Below are 22,835 nucleotides of genomic sequence, written 5' to 3' on the forward strand. Positions count from 1 at the left end.
CAAACAAATGGAACTCCAGAGGGTAAAATCGAGCTTATATGGTAGACAGCTCCAGGTCAATTAATTAATGAAGCTGTAGATGTTGCGGAAACTTAAGAACTGGGCATCTGAGAGGGATAGTCAACAGTCAGTTAGGCCGAACAGTTCAAAGGCATAGAACGAAACTGTGAACCGTGCGTCTTAATACCGTAAGTGTTTAGTGGTGTGGGGGTTCCAGGCTGATTTGGTCCCTGCCAAATCAAGTTGAAACCCAACCTACGCCCGTGGACCATTGAACGTACAGTTAATAATCTCTTCGGGCACGTAGTGCAGGAAAGGTTATTGCTCACATATACTGACGCACAGCAGAGATAAAAAAATAGAAATAGTATAATATAACAAGACATAACAAGCACGAATAGAAAACAGAATTACAGTACAAATAAAACAGCAAACGAAGGGCCCATTCGAATAAATTCAAAGAATAAATCTATTCCTACTCCTTGAGTACAACGGTGTCATATTCTATGAATCCCAGTGTCTCAAAATTCGAAAAATCTGTTCAAATTATGGACATGTTAAAACTGTCAAAATTATGGACGTGGACTTGCGTTTTAATGAATAATTAAAACATAAATGCTGTCCTAAATAATAAATAATTCGACTATATATTTTTTTTTCCAATATTACAGTAGGCATGATTGCTTTTTGCAAATGTATGCATTTATTATTGGAAATCAATTACCAACAATAAACAATAACAAAGATTGTCCAAAGGTCATAAGAAACCCTTCATCACTTAACAAAAACTTAAGCCCAACAACAGATCGGCACGTTGACTAGTTAAATATTACATAGTCATACAACTAAGTATATATAGATCAGAGGGCGGCAACCTTTTTAAAGCAAAAAGCCATTTTATCCTAAATGTCTGACCCAAGATTTACAAAGAGCCCCTATGGATAGAGAAGAGGGTTTGAGATATGATTTTACAAAAACTTACAAAAAATAAAGATTTTTTTTTCGGGGGGGGGGGGGGGGGGGGTTCGGTCTCAGTTTTAAATCACTTGGACAATCACAGAGCAAAGGTGACTAATATCTCAATATTGTTCAGTTCTGTAGCGATAGTCTTCACCCTCGCCCAAGTTTGTTTGGCTTTGCAGTTGTCTGCCTTTCACTCTCCACTCCACTACTTGTAATTTTGCTGACTGAACAGTGGAAAATGTCCTCACCACTCCGAACTCAGCTGGCTATAATATGTAAATCGGAGAAAATATAATATTTTTACGAAGATCCGGGAAGGCGTGGTGACAATTTACTAGAAAAAGTATATGAAATAATTAAGAATCCCAAAAAACTTAATAAATCGACAAATGGGCGTCGTCACCATTAAATCTGACGGGGACATGTCCCCTTCACATTTCTTAATTATTCGTTTGGACCACCCCACATTTAACATTAAATATTAGTTTCATACCAGTGTGTCCCCCCATAATGTAAATTATGCAGTTAAGATATCACAGAAGCGCGCGACGGACAGACTCATTCACATCTAGCTAAAGAAATATCTAAACGAAAAATAATAAAAATAGTTAACCCATGAATAAATTCTTCATATTTACTAAAGTATTATCATAATATGTTAAGACATGAAAATATGAATGTGTCTATCATTCTGAAAAGAGCCGCAGCCTGGTATGATATAAGACTAGATGTACTTCGGTGGTAACTTATTTCACATCGACAGTAACTGCAAATAACTATGGTCTTGTCGATGGACCCATCTTACAGAGTTTTGAAGCTGAACCAGCCATTCAAAATACCATTTTCTTTCTTGTTCATTATTTTTCCCAAGCTGCCACATGACTCGACAAGCGTTAATGGTATAAAAAAATAGTCACGTTATAATGAATTCCCGTTGACGCGCTATTATCGCGTTAACTTTGACAGCCATATATATATATATATATATATATATATAGGGCTGTCAAATATATATATATCGCCATCGAGTCCATTTAAACCAATATTTATTTGACTGATGTCTCAATACAATTTAAGGTCTTTTAAGTATAGGCCTAGTACAAATGAATGGCTTATTAAACACTTTAGTTCAATGTAAGTGTCAGATTAAAACAGCCCTCTAACATAATAAAATGTCTATTTTATCAGGCTACCGTTATTGGTGATTTAAACATGACAAATCCAACAAAACTCAGACATTGCGTCCCCTCGTGCATTGCTGGACACGGCCTAATGATACCCGATGTTACTAAACTCGGGTTTATGTCAAGCGATATTTAACTCTCCTGCTGGCTAACGTTAGCTAACTAACGTTAATTAACATACGTTAATAACAAAACTTCACAGTATTTTTCTCGCTGGGACAGATTATACACATGGGGGGTAAACTATGAGGAGGGGCGATGTTTATAACCTCAACCCCTCCAATGCTCAACCCAAAATTATGCCCTGGATTACACAACTACCCTACCAGACATGTGTGTGGTATATTTTGACAGTTTTAAGCCAACGCAGCATGTGTCTGCGGGACAAAAACGCAGAAACAATTCTGTCTTCTTATAGGCCTACTTGCAGTGACACATTTACTTCGTTAGCAATTGTAAACTGCTAACGATTGCTAACCTTGTTCACTGCCTCTGTGACGAGAGATGTGAATGTCACGACATGATGCAGAGTTATCGGTAAAAGACTGGAATGATGAGGGATGGAAAGGAATTAAGAGATGCGAATTGACGGAGGAATGTCGCTTATTGGCCAGATTACCCTGACTACAAGTCTACTGTCAGTTTAATGACGTGTTATTTACAGTCTAGTTAAGGACGATAGACCCTGGTTCGAGTCTCCGCCTGGGTCACATGTGTGCGGAGTTTGCATGTTCTCCCCATGTCGTCGTGGGGTTTCCTCCGGGTACTCCGGTTTGCCCCCGCAGTGCAAAAACAGGCTGAGGCTATATTGAACTTGCTAAATTGCCCGTAGGTGTGAATGGTGTGCGAGTGTGCCCTGCGATGGGCTGGCTCCCTATCCTGGGTTATTCCTTGCCTCGTGCCCATTGCTTCCGGGATAGGCTCCGGACCCCCCGCGACCCAGTAGGATAAGCGGTTTTGGTAAATGCATGGATGGATAAGGACAATATTGTTATAATTTGTTATTGTTGAATAAATTACACGCGATGTTTTTACAGAATATTGGGTAGTGTGTACCTAAATTGATTCGCACAACGCCACTGCTTTAACTGAGGAAAAATAGCTTTGTAGGCTATGTTTTTAAAGTCGGTCAGAATTCTCCATTGTGGACCCCTGCCATCCATCCATCCATCTATCCATCCATCCTTCCATCTATCCATCAATCTATCCAAAACTATCCATCCTTCTGACAGCTTATTCTGGTCAGGACTGCTAGGATTAAGATTCCAATCTTTATTAAAGATATTTATGAATAATACAGAATTGCAAAAAAGAAAGAAAAGAAGAGAAAAATGCGGAGCTTGCAGGTAGGGTTAACGGAGTGATTTTTAGCATCTTGTCCATTAGCGGAGTTCTTTCTTATGATAATGGAGTTGTTGAAAATGGATAGACGCGTTCTATTAAATGAACCTATATCAAATAATGCATGTTTGTGTGCGTTCAAATATGTATAATTATGCCCATTCTCCACACAATCTGTTTTATAGAAAGTGCGGAGCCGGTAAAGTCAAGCGTACCTTGAAAATAAACAAAATAGTTTGGGATTTTCTAAGAAAGTAATATGACTTATTCACCAATAAGAAACTAGCTTAAATGGTTAGTGTGACTTCACTTCCCAATTTTAGACGACAGAGAGCGAAAAAAACCTCGTCATCCGGTTATGGTCTTAGCGAGAATTGTTGCTGCAATGGTTTGCGCCGAAGCTTAAATGCGCCTGTGCAGAGAAGTCGATGTGGTTCACACTGGTCATCAAAGCCAATTAGGTATAAAGGACCAATTAAACCTGATACATGAACTACACAAACTGAGCGCCTGCTGCAATGGACTGTACGATTAAGGTAGGCGGTCGATGTGGCTGTGCTTCTTTTTAATGTCGCTTCTGAAAATGAGTAGAAATGCATAGCCACCCACTGAGTCGGTTAGCAGATCTGTCTGCAGAGTGAGAGAGACGAGGCGGTGATGCGAGGTCCCCACTCTTTCCTTCTTGTACAAAATTTCCTCTTCCTTCCCGTTCGTGGTTGTATGTCGGCTGTTTAATAACACAAGAAACCACTACATCTTTTAGACTCAGATAAAAACTAAATGGTGTCCAGAACCTCTTTAGAATGGGAACGTTGATTTTCTTGTTTCCATTCGTTTTACTTGAGTTACTTTTCGGGTTAAATTGGAATCAGTGAATTAATTTGACAGACAAGTTATATACTTGTAGTTATTAAGTCTGCAACGCGTCGAGAATAGCAATTTTATAAAGAACGAAATGATATTACTTATCATTAAGCTGTCGCTTTGTGAAACTCAAAGGCGCACCCGAAGCAGGTGGCTCCCGCGCAATACAACTTGTGCTAAGGAGATTACTTCCAAAAGACTGGAGGATCTTATTCTGCGATATGACGGGTACATATGTCTTGATTTTCTTTATATATAGTTTTTTTATTCTGCACGGAAAATGCTGTTGCTGAAATGAGTATTATATTTTGTGTCCAAGATAATGAAACAATAGAATTACAATTCATTATAGTCCTTGGATAAATTCAGTTCGTAGATACAATATAGATTGCATTGTATTATCCTTGTTTAGAACTTTGTCAGTCAAGTACGCAGGTTCCGTGTTTTTTTTTTTAAACTGCACATACATTTACACATTTACCCAGTAAACGCTTCTTTATATTTGCTTGCTTGAAGTCGATCATGAGTAAAGATGAGTTAAAAAAAAGACTAAAAGAAAAAAGCAAATTTATATAAAAATGCTAAAATTACATTTTCAACGCATTAATATCACAAACGACCAACTTTTTGTGAAGTTGTTTATCACGTCATTTAATGGGTTGAATTTTACCCAGTAGCTTTAAGAAACTTACTAATCTTAACCGGCGTCACTTCAGACAACTTCCTAGTATAAAATGTTGAACTAAAAATGAATCAGTTTAGTTGTATCGAAACATTAATGTAACTCGTGATTATGTAGTTAAACAAAATTCATGAAATCAACGTCAGTATGACGGTATGAAAAATGCTTAATAAGGCAAATCACCCAACTATGAAAAGTACGACGATATATAGCCAAAGTATGTAAAAGGATTTTAATAATACCAATAAAATATTTCTGAGCGCCGCAAACGTTACAAGCTTGGTAATACCACGATGGCGATTTCCTGTTTTTGAAGCCTAGCTAAACCCTGTTGCTCTACAAGTGTAGCTATATATAAAAAGATATGTGTGCGCGCGCGCGTGTATCGGCAGGCTACTTGTTTATACAGGTGTGGCAATGCTAATATGTGCAATACAACTGGGTAAAGGAAACAAAACTGTGGAGATGCGTGCAATGTGGGGTCATAATTAAAGAATTCTTACAACTTCTCTCTTCGTATATAATCTCGTATTTTATCCCTAATAAAACTTAATTCTTTTGAACGTAATATTTACGGAAAGTTGGCATTAATTGTTTATCACTATTAAAAAATGTGTATATGATTAAATGTAATTATTATAGTTAACACAGTTCACATATTTTCTGGAAATGGTAAAATGTTACTGTACTGCATTTAGTAAGTTACATCTTAGAATTAGTGTGGCTGCATTACCAAGAACTTCATAAAACTCACTATGTATTATATAATGTATAACGTTTTCGTGTTCTGTTTCTAAGCATATTCAACCCAGTCATAAAAAGCATTAATGTATAAACTGAGTTTTCAGAAATTAAACGAACGCGTTACATTGTAATTAGGCCTACATGACCAAGAATTTTCGTTGCCTATCGAATAAAGTAACAAGTCTGTTTAAACGATAGTTAATTATCGTTTTGTTTTGTAAACATATTATCTATTTTAATTCTGACGGTTAGGGGTAAATGTCGCTGACCAAAGCATCTAGATCAATTCATGTTCAGTAAATAACTAATACGTGTTTTTTAACTACCATATGTAGGTACGACTACCACCCCACAATGTCCAGGGGCAGGCAGAGTTATTTAAAGAATAATTTGTACTTTATAGTGCTTGTCAGGTGTCGTTATCTTAACTCAACAGGCTTCCTGTTTCTAAACCTCAGACTTTCCGCACACATTTCCGCCCCTTTCACATAAAAGGGAAAGAAAAAATAAAATTAAAAAGAATTATAATAAACACATAGCCTACGTACACAACCATATGTAAATAAAGAGCAAAAACCGTATTAACGCCGACATTCTTTGTAAAAATTAGTTATTTTTTGTCTCAAAGGAGCAACCCGCGCTTTTTTCACCACCGCTGCTTGCTGCGTGCATGAAAAAAATTGTGAAAACCACATCATGTTTTTGCAGTTTAGGGTGCAGCTGCTCATCCCTTTGCAGAATCACTTCGACCTTTTCATTTACTTCTGCTTTTTTAATCCTAACATTTCTTAATCCACTTGGGAGACTAACAGACAAAAGCCATAGGTCTAATGATTAAGATAGCTCATGGGCGGCGTTAGGTCCGATTATTCGGGGCTATGGCACCGAATATTTTAAGTGTAGCCCCGAGTATTTTAGCCCTGATGACAGTTATCTTACTTCAGAAAAAACTTGAAGCCCCAGGTAAACTTTCAGTAGCATGAAACGCCCCTGTTTTAGCTAAATATTGCCGGTATAATTAAAATTAAATATCCAAATTATTTTTTTCTGTGGCATGATTGCTTTACATGAGCTTCATAAACTTTAAGTGCTTTATCCAAGGGACATTTGCATGATGAGTGATTTTAAGGAGCTGCCCATAAGTTCATGAAAAATCACATGAAAGACTAAATATATGATATAATTTGATAGCTTGTATATATTATGCATGAAAATCAATAAGCTTAAAAACACAGCCAACCCGGTTTGTAATCATTTATTGTAAAGACATGCGAAAGATGATATTGGTAAGGTCTGGAAAATTTCTCATGGATCTTCACATATTTGTAAGTCTTGTAAGTATTTGACAGTTGCAAAACTGACAAAAGAAAATAAACTTTATATGCATAAATGCATAATGTTCTCAATGTTGCACTTAATTACTGATTTTACTATGTACACAGAAACCATGCCAAAATATTTAATAAGGTATTTGCTATTATTGTGTTTCCGTCCATTTATTAGGTAGGTAAAAAAATGGATGAATGAATGGATTTTATTGCATAAAGATTTGCCCCAAGTTATTAATAGGGAGATTGGATCAGGCTCCCATGCTAAAATTGAGTACTATCACTGGTAACTATTTAAAAATATAAGGTATATTTTAAAAATCTTAGTTGAAGTTTAATTATGTTGAATATTAGTTATAATTGTATAAAAATGAAATGACTTTGGAAAATACCTACATTTGATAAGATTTTATAAATGTACAGTCTCATATTTAGTTTTTAAATTTATATGAATGCTTTGTTGTTTCATGGTCAGAACCATTCTTCCAAGAAAAAAAAAACATTTCAAGAAAACTTTGGATGATTAATCCTGGTTTTGTTGAAACTACTGCAAAAATCTCATCTCACTTGCAGAATTTGTGCCAACAGTTGTCATTGTCAGATAACTGGGACTGAAACTCATTGAACAGGAAGTCTGTTGTGGTAGTGGTGGCCAGGCTTCAATTCTGCATGTGTATTTCAGTTTTAGAGACAGCGAGAAAAGAGGGGCCGAGAGTTCGTGTGTTTGTGTCGGTTTGTGTGTGTTTATCTGTGGCTGTGGTTAGGTGTGCACATGTGCAAAGATGTGACTGCTAGTGCATCTCCAGCCTTGAGAACTATCCATGCTTCTTGCAACAGAATGCATTGTTTGTCATATGAGATGATTTTTCCCCTCTGACTTCAAAGTAAGCTCTGTTTGTGAAGTAAAAAAAATATTTATATTAATAAGGGTAAGGAAAGAACAGCGCTGCTACATTGCACTGAGCATTTATAGCATCCACTGCAGTTTCAGCTCTGATAATCGTACCAGATTGAAGTCATTGTGCTGCCATTTTCTTGGTTGTTTCACTTCTCCAATAGGCGAGGAAAAGGGCAAATCAGCAAATGGGCTATTTCAGCTTGACAGGCACATGCTAAAATGCAAGCCTAAATATATCAATTAATTTGGTTGTAATACACGTTCTGTTGCATTGTAGCATATATTGTGCATCAAGCCAAGGTCTTAGGGTTGTGTCCTTTTAGCAAGTTAGCTCCACATGTGCATATATAACAACGACTTGAAAATAATTCAGACAATGAAGTAACACAGCACAGACTTTAATAAAGGCTGTTTCCTTTCAAATCACATAACACAGCCCCCACAACCAACCTATGACCTATTCAGTACAATTTTGTTTTCCAGTATTATATGACCCACATTTCCCAACCCCTGCCCTGTTCCAAAAGGTTACTGCGCACAAAGAGCTGGAGATTTCCTGTAGGACGGTAGAATGTCCACTCGTGACGTACAGGCATAAGCGACAATGTCAAACACTCCAGCATCCTTCACAGCACTTTACACACAAGTGCGTTACTCCTTCCCACTACTCTAACCCTCACACAGATAACAGCTAACAATTTTAAAGACAGGAAGTTGCAAACGGTTTCTACAATCTTGATTTAAGTCTACTGGTTCTTACCTTCATTGCTCTCCCCTCCAGAGTTTTACCTGTATTTTGGGCTGTTTATTTATTTATTTTTTAAAAAAAGAGTTTGTTTAGATTTTTTTCCAGCTCTAAGTTCTCAAAAGACAAAGATCACTGTGAGAATCCATGTTGCAGACAGTGGAGCATGCTAAGTACTAACTGAATGCTAAGTGAATGCAGACACATGTCTGCCTACCCAGAACAGTTCATCCCTTACTTTATGCATCACCACTATCCATATCTACATGTAACACTTAGCCCATTTTTGTGTGCATGTCCACAGGAAGCGCTTTCTGTGGTAAGTGAGGACCAGTCCGTTTTTGAATCATCCTACGGGCCCCCAGCAATGCACATGAAAGAGGAGATGACGTCATCCAGGGTGTTTAGTCAAACCTCCAAGGAGAGCCCTGAGCCCACAGAGCCGGAGTGGAACCCTGCCAAGACTGAAGCAGAGCATATTAATGGCTCCAGGTATGTGATCCGAAGGTAATGTCTGTCACATATTTAGGATGCTTACATAAATACCAATACATACATCCATCCATTTTTCATACCCATTTGTCCCAAGTTGAAAATAAATATAAAATGCTTTAAATATGTCTAATACTTGCAATGCATGCAACTAAATATATTAATTGCATTGGGTTTTATCTGCTTGGCGAATTTGAGATTCCTTTGGCAATTTATGCAAGTACCACCACAAATACAAATTCCTTATTTTTTCCTGCGTGTTCCTTCCAATTCTATAGCCGAGAGTCCCCTGTGGACTGCAGCCTTACCAAACGATCCCGGCACATAAGCGGCAGCGAGGCCGGACAGCTGGCCTACCAGGCTGCATTCTCGGAGACCCGCACCAGTCCCCAGACAACCGCTGCTCATAACAGCACCACTGATGAAAAGAGGGTCATTGTGCCGGCAGGTATGTCATGCAACTGCAAAGTACATGTAAAAACCCCAGCGGAAGGTAAGGTGTTACAAAATGAATGGAAGTGGTTCTGCGCACCTTGCATATTGATAGTTAAATAAGTAAATGTGCCAAAGCAGCCTTTAGTGTTTAAAAACCACAATTAAATGTGTGTTGAAGTAGAAAGTTTAACTGCAGTTTTGAACCACAGCATCGTTTGTTATATTGGGAAACTAGCATTTTGTTTTGATTGTGCTATTATTTTATGCAAAGTAATTAAATGACTTTACCAATTACTACATAGAAAAAAAAAGTAGTTACTAGGGAAAATAATTTTTGCGTTACTTCCATCCTTTTATTAATGCATACATACCCAGACAGCACACAGATATTGCCATGATGTTGATTTAAGATGGGAATGTCATTAAATTATTGAAATCCAATTTGTCTTAACAATATTTAAATGATTAAAATATGTTAAGGTATATTTCGGCATAATATATGCTATAATACAACAGAACATATACCAGCAACCCTGTGATGGGCTGACTCCCCGTCCTGCGTTGTTCCCTGCCTCGTGCCCATTGCTTCCGAGATAGGCTCCGGACCCCCCGTGACCCAGTAGGATAAGCGGTTTGGAAAATGGATGGATATACTAGCAACCACAACAAATGTACAACCAAAACACATGACATCCAGTCCAAATTAATTAATATATTTAGAATTGCATTTCAACATGTAGCTCATCTGCTTTTTAAATAATTTTGTTTTAATCAGTTCAGTACAAGTGTTACGCCTATTGTTACTGGTTCTCTCATGGCAATATTTAAAATAAGCACAAAGTTTAATCAGGTAAATGTTCTGCATTTATATAGTGCTTTTCATTTTAGATCATTTCTTTTGTCAGTTATAACATTTTACTAGAAAGTACATTTTGTACGGAAGAGGATTAGGGCCACTATGAAAATATTATTTCAATTCTGACTCTTTTTCGGAGTTCAAATAATATTCTCACGGTGGCCCTAATCCTGTTCTGTAATTTTGTGATGTAGAATTCACAATTAATTTCAGTTCAATTATTTGAAACAAGTCTTAGAGTAGATGTTTACATTTTCCCTCCCACAGTGTTTCCTCAGGTATAAATAGATTATAGCGGTTAAAATACTATGTTGAAAAGATCATAATTATATATAGTGGTGATCAAAATTATAGAACAAGAGATATTTTTATAATGTACAAAGTCACAGCTTATCCGAATTAAGTTATTCGAACACGAAGCGATGTATTTTAATCGTATTTCATCAGTGAAAGATATGCCACATCACAAAATAAAATGGTTTCAATAAGAAGGCATGTGATCAAAATTAGCGAATGATTTGTTATACTTCAGTTTTTTTTTATTATTTGATCTGAAATATTTGGCAACCCAAATCTGTTTGCCAACACTGGTAATCGTTTTGCATGATGGTGGACCTCTCCAAGGTGCCTGAAAGCCTGTGGTGACAGGTTATTCAGATGAAGGCTAATGGAATGATCCTCTTAGCCACTGGAAGAGAAGAGGAGAACTGGTCCAAAGTTAATTTCAGTGATGAAAACAAGTTTAATATAGTTGGTACATTATTTGTGGCATTGATTTCAGGAAAGACTCCACTAAAATTGTGTGAAAGTCAGAGAAGTTGTGAGGGCTAAGTGTCATGGTGTGGGGTATGTTCTCTGCCACTGGAGTCAGGCCTTGCATATGTTTACATGGTAAGCTGAATGCTAATTAGTATCAGAATCTCCATCAACAACATGCGGTTGCTTCCCTGCAAGCATTACCCGGTCAGCCAGTCTTTTTTGCACAAGATAATGCCTCTTACCTTACTGCAAGATGGGTGAGGCAATTCCTCAAAGCTGAAAACATTAAGGAGATATGGTTAGTCCTCATCTGAACCCTATCAAGAATATTTGGAAGATAATTGGTGACAAAATTATGGCAAATAAAAGTTAACAAAGTGTGGAAGAAACTGGAAGACGAGTGGAACAAAATCAGAGGAGTGTGAGAAATTGGTTGTCTTGTGAGCGCTCGTGTACCAACCACTGAAAGCAAGGGCTTCTACGCTTCCTATAAATTTCCAAAAGTTGCAACCATCAAAAGTTGACAAAATTCATTTGTAGGCTTCTTCTATTAAAATAAACCGTTCTCTAATTTTTATTGCGTACCTTTAAATGTGCTTAAGTAATTTAGTGATGTGGCGTAGCTTCCACTGATGGCATCATTAAAATACATCTCTTCTATTCATGTTAGAATTGGATAGGCTGTGACTTACCTTGTTCTCCAATTTTGATTACCATTGTATCTTAATCTGAAGAGTTGCATCACTAGTCTATGCTGACTTGTGCTAAACTCATGGGAATACGGATACACCTTTATAGTTGAGTTGTCCGTCTAAAAAAACATTTCTAACAAACATCCTATGCAACACCATAAATACAATGAATTTTTACCAAGTTAATTTAGAAAATAATCTGTACGTGTGGCTCTCCATTTCAAATCCTGTGGTCGACAGAGTGATGTGACAATTAGATCCCTGAGCAAGGCCCTTAATCCCAACCATTCCATGGACTGGCAGACCCTGCATTCTCAACATGTTGCTTTAGGCAAAAATATCTGCCAAGTAAATAAATGCAAGTCTCTTAAATACAAAGCAGAAAATGTAAAAAAAAAAAAAAAAGCATAATAAGCTCTATGTTTATATATGAGGAAGAGAGAAACTTAAGCCTTACAGACATTCCCCCATTAACCCATATTTGAAAAACATGTTGAAATGATATTCTTAAAATTTGAATCATTCAGTTGTCAGTGTTTCTAATCAGATTACTATCTAACCAGGCTACTCAGATTACAAAATGATTTTTTTTTTTGTTGGGCATAAGGTCCTCATATCTCCAAGGTGACAGTTCACTAGCACACCATCAAGGGTCCAGGCTTACCTTGAGCAACATATAATGACCCAACCGCAACACAAATGTATAGATTTTAGATGGTGAACTGGCAGCATGTATGTAAAGCCTTCACTTTTCTCATTTGCCAAAATAGACAATATCCTTCAATATTGTGCGGCATATGGTTTCATATGCAGTCGTTATAGAACAGATTTGAAGGCATTACAATGTGGAGGTACGTGGAAGTGTTATTCCTAAGAGTCAACCCTAAAAACTATTTTTGTCAACATAATACAAGGATATTATGTCACTGTTGTATGCTAAAAAAGAACAATGAAGATGCAGAAGCCAACACCCCAGCTACACCAAACAATCGCCGTGGTAACATTTTTCTGCTTTGGACAATTTTTACCAGCTTAATGAGCTAATCTATTTAAGACACCTCAGACAATTTGCTTTATTATACTTACAATAAAATTATGTCTTGGTAAAAGACACAATAGTGGTGTTGGTGGACTTCCATTTCGATGGTTTTACCACATTAATATCATATATTCAGATTCTATTTAATCAAATTATATCCTTAGCTAATATATAAGGGTCGTACATTTAATTTTGTTGCATTACCCAACATCATTTGAAGACTCCTTGGTCTCTTGGAAGACGTTCTTATGCCTTAGGCTGTATGCCTCATGGTGTCTCCCCCTTCCGCATCTTCAGACCCTGAGGTGTGGATGCAGGACCACGTGAGGCAGTGGCTGGAGTGGGCAATTAAAGAGTACTGCCTAGTGGACGTCGACGTGTCTCTCTTCCACTCGGTGGATGGAAAGGCTCTCTGCAAAATGACCAAAGACGACCTGATGCACCTCACCTCAGAGTTTAACACCGACATCCTCCTCTCACACCTCAACTACCTCCGTGAGAGTAAGAAGCCGTATTTGCACAACACTAACACTAGGGTGACCAGACAATCCATGTCAGTGTTTCTGCTAAAACGGGGTCTGTAAATTACCATTTCAATTAAAAGGCTCTGGATTTAACTTAAGCACAGAGTTCTTGCTGTGTGCTGATTGGTCAGTTTTCTATAATCATGCACATGTCACTAATATTAATGTGACACAGCTGGATGAGTCTTTCATTTAAAGAAACAAACTGGTCAATGCACAAGAACTGAACTCTTTAGCCAAGCACAGGAGTCAGTTTTAAAGCAGTTTACAAAATCTGAAGTAGCTGAAACTGTCCTCCTTGACATGGAATTTCAGGTCACCATAACCAACACTAAGATATACAATATATGTTATATACATCGACAGACGCATTTATACATAAATTCTACAGCAAAATACCAGATGCAACCCACGCTTCTATTTTAGCAAAGTACTTTCCGTGAACTAAACTTAGAGAAACTGTTTCTGTATTTAAGCATTTATGACAGAGGTATGTTTTGTTGTTACTAGTTTTGGTTAATCTGATTAATACATCTGTCACCTCCCTACACAGCAGCATTTAACAGTCAGGATGATCAATAGTTTCTTGAAACTGGCATTGCTTTAAAGAGTGGTTTCTCAAAAGCCTACCTAACTATACGTTTCAAAAATCCTTTCTGCCTTTCATTCTAGGTAGCCCCACCTTCTCCTGTACCACAACATCAACCAACACACAGCAGCAGCCCCGCCTACAGGTCAAAGCAGGTAATAGACACCAAACTTCAGCCTCACTATTGCAAAACTAAACACTCCAGGGCAAAAAAAAAAAAAGTGCCAAACCCAAATTGCACAACATTAATCTTTGTCCACCAGAGTGCACAACCTTCCATTGTCAGTGAGATACAAGGACATTTTTTTTAAAGTTTAAGATTTAAAAAGTATAATAACATAAGGTTGTGGTAGTCACATCATCTCAAAACCAACCATACCACAAATATAAATATGAAATTTGGCTGACATTAACATACAAGGACAATTGTGGAGATTGATTTTCAATGCATCTTTCTACCTTAAATAATAATAATAATAATAATAATAATAATAATAATAATAATAATAATAATAATAATTGATACTTTATTGATCCCCATAGGGAAATTGTCTAAATAATCACTCCTGTAAAGAATAACTATGTGAACCCTGTGGAATTACCTAGTTTTCTGCATCACATTCTCTACCCAGCTTATGATGGGGTTATATTCTGACAAACCTATCGTAAGGGAAACATACAGTACATTTAACCTAACAAACATCATAGCCCAGCCTAGGCTACCTTAAAACATGCTTAGAACACTTACATTTGTCACAGTAGGGCATGGTGAAAGCAGGGAATCAAGGTGACGATCCACTGGTGGCTCTGAGACAGAGAAGGGGGTTATTAAACAAAAACAATGCATACTGGGAAACCATAAAATAAAGGGACCACAGGAGGTCAGAAGTCAATAGAAAAAATAACTAAAGAAACTATAAACAAACAAACTAGAACAAACAAGGCAACACAGAAAACACAACTAGAAAGACATATCAAAGCAACTACACACACACAGTAACATGGTAAAGCAGAGATGCCTAATAAATTGACTGACTGAAGAGTAGGACAAAGGCAGGCACTTAAATACACGGAATGCAACAACTAACAAGGGGCAGGTGTGGTTGTATAGCACTAGGGGCAGCAAGGAGCAGGTGAGGACCATCCAATCAATTCATGAATTAAGGCATAGGACAACAGGTGGAATAATGGTGCATTTGATTATCTCTCGGAACTTAGAAATTCCGAGTTGAGTGACATCACTTCCGACAATCTCCCATTCGAGCTACCACAACTCGGAACAAACATGGCTGCCTCCATGAATATGCTGCTTTGTGTTGTTGCTTTATATTTTAGCAGATTTGGGGTAAGATTATTATTTCCGAGAGACAAACAAACAAGAAACACAAACTAGTCAAACCACATTAAAAGCTTTCTAAAATATTTTAGTACATTCATAGCGATATTCTTTTTTCGAGAGGCAAAAAACTACAAACAAACCAAAAACACTAACAAGTCTGGTAAAAATCTGATATTGCATGCTAGAATACAGTTTACGGTCAGTATACGGTATTCTCTAAATCGAACACGTGCAATTACATTTATAATTATTAAAACATTTAACAAAATAAACATTTTTAAAGATTTGTAAAGTAGAATTACTGTTGAGTGTGTAAGCCGCCATGTTGAAATTACGTCACGGGGCAACTCGGACAAGAAAATTCTGTCCGACATCAACGTCATAAAAGAGGCATGTTTCTGACAGGAAGTGACCTTTTTTGTGACGTTTTCGTCCGAGTTCCGAGTTGGAGAGAAATAATCGAACGCACCATTAATTACAAACATAGGAACTAGGGAACATTGACAAACACTGTAGGCTAACACTAAGGGGGTGTTTTTCATACATGGATTACTCGTTTAGCCGGATGTAATTGTTGACGATTTGGCATAATCCTGGATCTATCAGTTTTTCGAAACTCTTGCTAGATGTGTTGTTATAGCAGCACATCCAAATCCTCAAACCTACTCAGAGCAGGTTTGTTCTATGTACACAAGGATTAGCTCACACACCTAATCAGTGTCCGTGCATGGAAATCTGTTCAGTCATGGCCTTGCCATTCATGGATGAGCGCCCAATTGCATTCGGTGCACAAATAATAAGAAGGGAATTTCAAATTGAGAAGGATTTGCGCGCTCCGCAAGATCCTTTATTGTTGCGAGATGATGTTCTTTTCGAAAGATACCGCTTCAGCCGAGATGGAATATTATATCATAAAGATTTATTAGCTGCTAATATATATATATATACACAGGCACACAGGCAGACAGACAGACAGGCACACAGGCAGACAAACAGACAGGCAGACAGACACACACACACACACACAAAACTGGTAAACATGACATTTCATTCATATACTGTATATATATGTGAATGAAATGTTGTATTCACTAGTATATTTTTGTACTTCACTTTAACTTGTTCCCATGTCCTGCATGATTGTGCATTTGATCTGTAATAATGACAAAAAAAACTGACTTATCCCAGATTTCATGGGCATTAACTAATCCAAGATGAGGCATTTGATCGCAGATGATTTAAGCGACGTACTGAAGATACCCCCTAGGAAGGAGTTAAACTAGGAACACAAACACAAGCAGAACAGAATCAAACCAGACACAAGTAGGATAAACTAAAACAGGGAAGCAACGAACTAATAAACACTAAGAAAAACTGTAAACCAATAAACAAACAAAACAAGTAAGGCTGGCCTTGAACCCATGACTACATGGTTACAACACCTGCTGTCCAAATGGGTACCAAACACTTTGGATAGGCATGGACAGACACCAACCCTGACAACATTAGCCCACAGTTGGGCAAATTCATGAACACAAAACCTATTTTAAAATAAGGAATTGAATATCTCATGTAATTTATTGAATAGTCATACCCATCATAAAGTCAAAATGTCGTAACACAGACCATTGTAACCTGGGGAGCATCTATACTACAGCTGTTAAAGTATGTTTGGATGATTGCATGCTGCAATATCTCGGTTAATGCCATTCCATGCTTTCTGTTTAATTGCTACAGAGAACAACTTTGAGGAAATCAGCAGGAGGAACAGCTGGTCAGCCACACCTTTATCCACTGTACAGAAAGGTACAAAGCGGCAAATAGCTCAAGAGTGCAACAGCAGCTGCCTAAAATTAAGAGCAAATTTCCAAAACACACTAAGCTTTTTGTTGTTTTTGAAATGAGGCCACCAATCACCAATGACTAATGATACAGTAACATTGGTGCCAGAAGAAATCAGATGGCTGAGCTCAAGATATTCATGGGGTACAAGTGGCCGGGGGGGGGGGTTGACCAGGGTGGTGACAGTAAAAATTGTTGACTGGGTGTCGTTGGCAAACCATTGGGTTCAATGCCAGTGTTAGAAATCAAAAGTCATTCAGTCCTCATGTAATCCAATGAAAACCATTCAGAAAATTTCCAAAACTCACCATGTTCATAGAAATTTTCTAGACAGCACATGTACACAGGCCTGTCACCTTTTTACCGGTGTTCAAACCATTTATATTGATCAGGCATAAATGGAGCACATGCATTTTTGGTAAACTTAAAATATTGCAGACTTTTAACTTTGAGAACTTTGATTGTTGGATTTTGAGCTGTAACTTTGATGTGTAAAAGCATCAAAATAAATAAGGACTTCAGAATGTAGTAATAAGAATGGCTGACAGGCAGAAACTGGGATTTACAGACTGCTGACATCTTCTGAATCACTAGCATGTGACCATACTTCCTATCCAGGTTCCCCAATAGAACACCAGCACAGCAGCAGAGTGACAGAGACCCAACCTCGACACATAACAGGTACAGATCAAAACTTCTCCGTACTGCACTGACTGCCAAAATACTGACCACTGGAGATAATATATCTAACCACTGGCATATAACGTAGCTGACCGTGGCAGTATAATATACCAGACCACTGGAGTATAAAATAGCTGAACATTGGTCTGTAATGTGATCAGTATAGCTGCAAAACTTCTATAATGTTGTACTTTATCAGATCCTTACCAAGCACTTGGGCCCATCAGCAGTCGTTTATCAAACCCAGGTAAGAACTGACTTAACATATAATGTAAAGCTAGTATGTCCCTTAGACTTACCCTTACACTTAGACTACTGAAATAAATAACACAAAATAAACATTTTCAATCGGAATTAATACTTCACTTTTAATGTACTATAGTCATGTGTCGCTTAACAACAGGGATACATTCTGAGAAATGCACTGCTAGGCAATTTCTTCATTGTGCGATCATAGCGTGTATTTACACAAACCTAGTTTGTGTAGCCCACCTAGGCTACAGTAAACATTTTTGTAAGTAGAAAAAGTACACTCTAACGAAAAAAAGTACAGCATAGTAAATACATAGACCAGTAACATATTTGTTTATTATTATCAAACATTATGTAATGAACATAATTGCATGCGATATACTGTTACATGACTGGCAGCGGAATGTGTTTGTTTACACGAGTATCATCACAAACACATAAGTCATGCCGTATGACGACTACAATGTCACTAGCCAATAGGAATTTTTCAGCTCTATATTCAGCTCTATATTTCAGTATAATCTTATCTAATCTTATCTAATCTTATCTTATACTACTGTTATACATGTGGTCCATCATTGACTAAAATGTTATTATGTGGCGCATGACTGTATAACAAATTAAGTGACAAAAAAACAGTGCTTGACTAAAAGAATGACAAATGTGACCTTTTACTGTCTGCTTTGCCAAAACAAATAACAAGGGGGGATGTGACAGGGCGAAATGCTTAGATAGTACAGATGCAGTTTTCTGTACATTATACTATCTGTCTCAGCCTATGATTACACTCCTGAAAATATGGAGCCTACAGCTTGGGACCCAAATGACCCGTCTGCCCATGTCTCATCACAGAATCCCCAGCACTCCACTCCAAGAGCCATCAAGTTAAACATAATTCACACAAGCTGTCTGACACTGGCACACACAGGATTGTGGGTAGGTTCACAACCAAATATAAAAAAACAATATATTCTGTTTTTCTCCTCAAAGCATATAGCAAAAGTGGTCACATTTGTTTAAATCTTTTGTATCACTTTAGAGCAGTGCAAACCGTAATACAATGAAATTGTGTGAGTTTAGACTTCATTTCCCAACTTTATCTAAAAGGTTCTGGGCAAATCCAGCTATGGCAGTTCCTTCTGGAGCTTTTGTCAGACAACAACAATGCAAACATCATCACCTGGGAAGGCTCTAACGGCGAGTTCAAGATGACAGACCCAGACGAGGTGGCGCGGCGCTGGGGTGAGCGCAAGAGCAAGCCCAACATGAACTATGACAAGCTGAGCCGTGCCTTGCGCTACTACTATGACAAGAACATCATGACCAAGGTGCACGGCAAGCGATATGCTTACAAGTTTGACTTCCACGGCATTTCTCAGGCACACCACAACCACGCTAATGACAGCAACGTCCTCAAGTACCAGCCGGAAACAGCCTACATGCAGCCCTACCACAGCCACCAGCCTAAGATGAACTTCATGACCTCCCACCCCTCTCCTCTGCCAGTCTCCTCTGGGAACTTTTTTGGCCCCTCCTCCACATACTGGAACACAGTGTCCAATCCCATCTACCCTGCCTCCACAATGCCCCGACACCCAGGAAGCCATTCCCACTTGGGGTCATACTACTGAAGGTACATATCCTGGCTGGTCTCAGAGTTCGTTCTCTACCACCCCTGATGTATCTCTCACTTCCTTTTCTGGGTGGGGATATCTAATCACGTGGTGCCAATATACAGGTCATTGTATTTTTACTGTCCTTGATGTAGGAGACTATGGAATATGTAGCTATTGATGTTTGGTTTCATAAGTTGGCGCACTCTAGGGCAGAAATGGACTGCTAGTCTGCTTTCACTGCAGGGATTCTTTCAAAAAACCCACTCTTCAGTGGGTAAAAATGCTGCATATTTTGGGGCCTTTCAAATAAATATATAACTGTGTGCTATTATTATACATTTCAAACAAAGCTTGTATACTTACTGGCAATGTTTGAGTTTAGGCCAAAAGCCATGCTGTGCATTTCATAATACAGGTGTTTTAATGGACATTTCATGGACCATAACTCTCCAAACCACATACCAAACCTTCATACTAAAACGGTATGAAGTTTGGAGAGTGGCTGGAAAAAACCACGTAACTAGCCTAAGTAATTGTGAGTCTTGTGCAACCTTTTCAAACCATACAGTATAGCACCCTTCTGAGCACTGTACATCATATTACAAAAAAGTACAATATGTTAATGGAGGGCTCTCTGCACCCTTGATACAGTATTTCAGATGGGGTGGTGACGGTTAAATTAATTTTAATTCTAAGTACACGCTGCTGAATATACACAAAATTAACGTAAATGCCCTGATTTTCAAAAAGTGTTACGTAAGCTATATACACTGGCTCCTGTGGACTGCTGACAGGCAATGCATTATATTATAGGTGTCATATTGAACATAAAAGGACATGGAAAGTCTTCAGTTACTTAACCAGGCTTGTAGTTTGGTCAATTTTACATTAATATGCAGTAATAGTATTTAACTGTCCATCAAAGTGACATATTTCATGACCCTCCACCCCTCAATAAAAATTTCAGAATAAGGTTTTTACTTTGATAAGGATGTTCTCACTATGTGTCATACTAAACACATAGAAAATTTCACATTCATTTTTAATAAATATTTTTACCATCTGAAAAATGTCTGAATGACAGAAGTACCTTCTGAAACAGTTACAAATGCTTAATGTTAGGACTCTACATTGTTAGGTGTCTACATGTAATCTCTGCAATGTAGCATATTTTCTACAGTAATGCATAACGCTTGTACATTTTGAATTCATTACATTTTTATTTTGGCTGTATAACTAATTGTGTATATTTAATAAAATGTTTAAACAAAATGTTCCAGTGTTTTCAGGTAATTTTTTAATTTGCTAGAATGGAATGGAATAGGTATCATACAGCATTGTTGTTTATAAATCCGATCACAGAAACAAATAGCACAGTGCTGTTCCTCACTGTTGTATATTTTTGAATGATATTACACATCAGTGCGACACTATACAGTACCTACAGATAAATTTGTGGTTTGGGTACTTGACATGTTTCAAAACTGTGATTGTACAGGTGGCCTGACACCCAGACCCCAGACCTGTGACTAATTCTGATTAATCTCTGTAAATCTCCTTTATTGTTTGGTTGAGTGTGTAATGTGATGCACTGGCATCCTGTACAGGGTGTACCCTATGGCGTCAAATCAGACTCAACACAACCTGAATTTGAATGAGAGAACCTGGACTTGAATATGTTTACCTCAACTTGAATTAGAGACACCAAATTTGAACTCATTACCCGAATTAAAATTTAAGTTGCTTGTGTGGCAATAAAAATTCAAGTTCGGGTTGTAAAATTCTATTCTATGTACCTTCTGATTGGGAGCATGCTAAAATAATGCCCATATTCAAAAAATGGGATAGAAGTAACCCAGCAACCTACAGGCCAATCGGTTTAGCATTACTGGAAAATAATGGAAGCTATAATCCAAGTGAAAATGGTGGATTACCCGGATGCAAATAACATTCTGAGGGATAGCCAACATGGATTTAGGAGAGATAGATCCTGTATAACGAATTTACTTCAGTTCTTTGAGGAAGCTACAAAAGAAATTGATCACAAAAAGGCCTACGATGTTATCTACGTAGATTTCCGGAAGGCCTTTGATGTTGATGGGGCAGCGTGTGGCTCTGTGGGATAAGTCTCTGTCCCTGTAATCCAAAAGTTGCCAGTTCAAACCCAGCCTCAGCATGGCTGTAGCTCCTTGAGCGAGGCCCGTAACCCCCAGCTCCCTGGGGGCTGCAAGAGGTGGCTGCCCTTTGCAAGCGGCTCTACAAAGAGCGATTTGAGGAAGGTGTAACAACAATTTCCCCACAAGGATAAATAAAGTATCAATTATAAATGGTGAATACCCATATAAATGATGTACTTAAACACAATTAATTTCTTACTTGCCTATAATGTATAAACAAGTCATACAGCATCTGAAAGGCTACATCTAGACAAAACAAGTTAAACTTTTACTGTACAATTCCAAGAAAATGCACTTTGAAATCCATGTTATGGTACAAGTAATTTCTCCGAATTTTCCCATAAGGTATAAACACATCTTATAAAATAGCACACCTGTGAGACTCCAGAGGCAGCTGATGAGTACCAGTGAGCCAAGCGGGAATACTTCGAAGACCTCCTCAATCCCACCGACATGCCTTCCAATGAGGAAGCAGAGTCTGGGGACTTGGGGATGGACTCCCCTTTCTCTGGGGCGGAGGTCGCTGAGGTGTATAAAAAGCTCCTTGGTGGCCAGGCCCCAGGGGTGGATGAGATCTACCCGGAGTTCCTCAAGGCTCTGGATATTGCAGGGCTGTACTAGGGTTCATTTCCCAAAACCATAGTTGCTAACTATGTTAGCAACTTGCATGGTTCGAACTATGCAAGTATGATGCAGGTGTTTCCCAAAACCATAGTTCGAACTATGGAGGTAACGACATTGTGAACTTATGTAGTACGATGCATCGTTAAACGAATTAAGGTGAATTCGCACC

At 38.0% G+C, this 22,835-nt stretch overlaps 1 protein-coding gene across 3 annotated transcripts; it reads left to right on the plus strand.

Annotated features, from left to right (window-relative positions):
- The first annotated feature begins 3,839 nt into the window (after positions 1 to 3,839).
- On the plus strand, positions 3,840 to 21,137 carry LOC125748901 (retroviral integration site protein Fli-1 homolog). 3 transcript variants are annotated; one of them, XM_049025580.1, is made up of 10 exons: positions 3,840 to 4,024; positions 9,054 to 9,241; positions 9,520 to 9,689; positions 13,320 to 13,523; positions 14,219 to 14,290; positions 17,212 to 17,280; positions 17,935 to 17,997; positions 18,197 to 18,244; positions 19,102 to 19,185; positions 19,357 to 21,137. In XM_049025580.1, the coding sequence occupies exons 1-10, from the start codon at positions 4,007 to 4,009 to the stop codon at positions 19,878 to 19,880; spliced, it is 1,440 nt and encodes a 479-aa protein (XP_048881537.1). In that variant the 5' UTR covers positions 3,840 to 4,006; the 3' UTR covers positions 19,881 to 21,137. The 3 variants fall into 3 exon arrangements, with proteins under 3 accessions (XP_048881537.1, XP_048881539.1, XP_048881538.1); XM_049025581.1 differs by lacking the exon at positions 3,840 to 4,024 and adding an exon at positions 4,131 to 4,580; XM_049025582.1 differs by lacking the exon at positions 19,102 to 19,185 and having other exon boundaries at positions 3,841 to 4,024.
- Positions 21,138 to 22,835: the final 1,698 nt, after the last annotated feature.

The sequence above is a fragment of the Brienomyrus brachyistius genome, chromosome 9 (assembly GCF_023856365.1).
Source record: "Brienomyrus brachyistius isolate T26 chromosome 9, BBRACH_0.4, whole genome shotgun sequence".
Lineage (NCBI taxonomy): Eukaryota > Metazoa > Chordata > Actinopteri > Osteoglossiformes > Mormyridae > Brienomyrus > Brienomyrus brachyistius.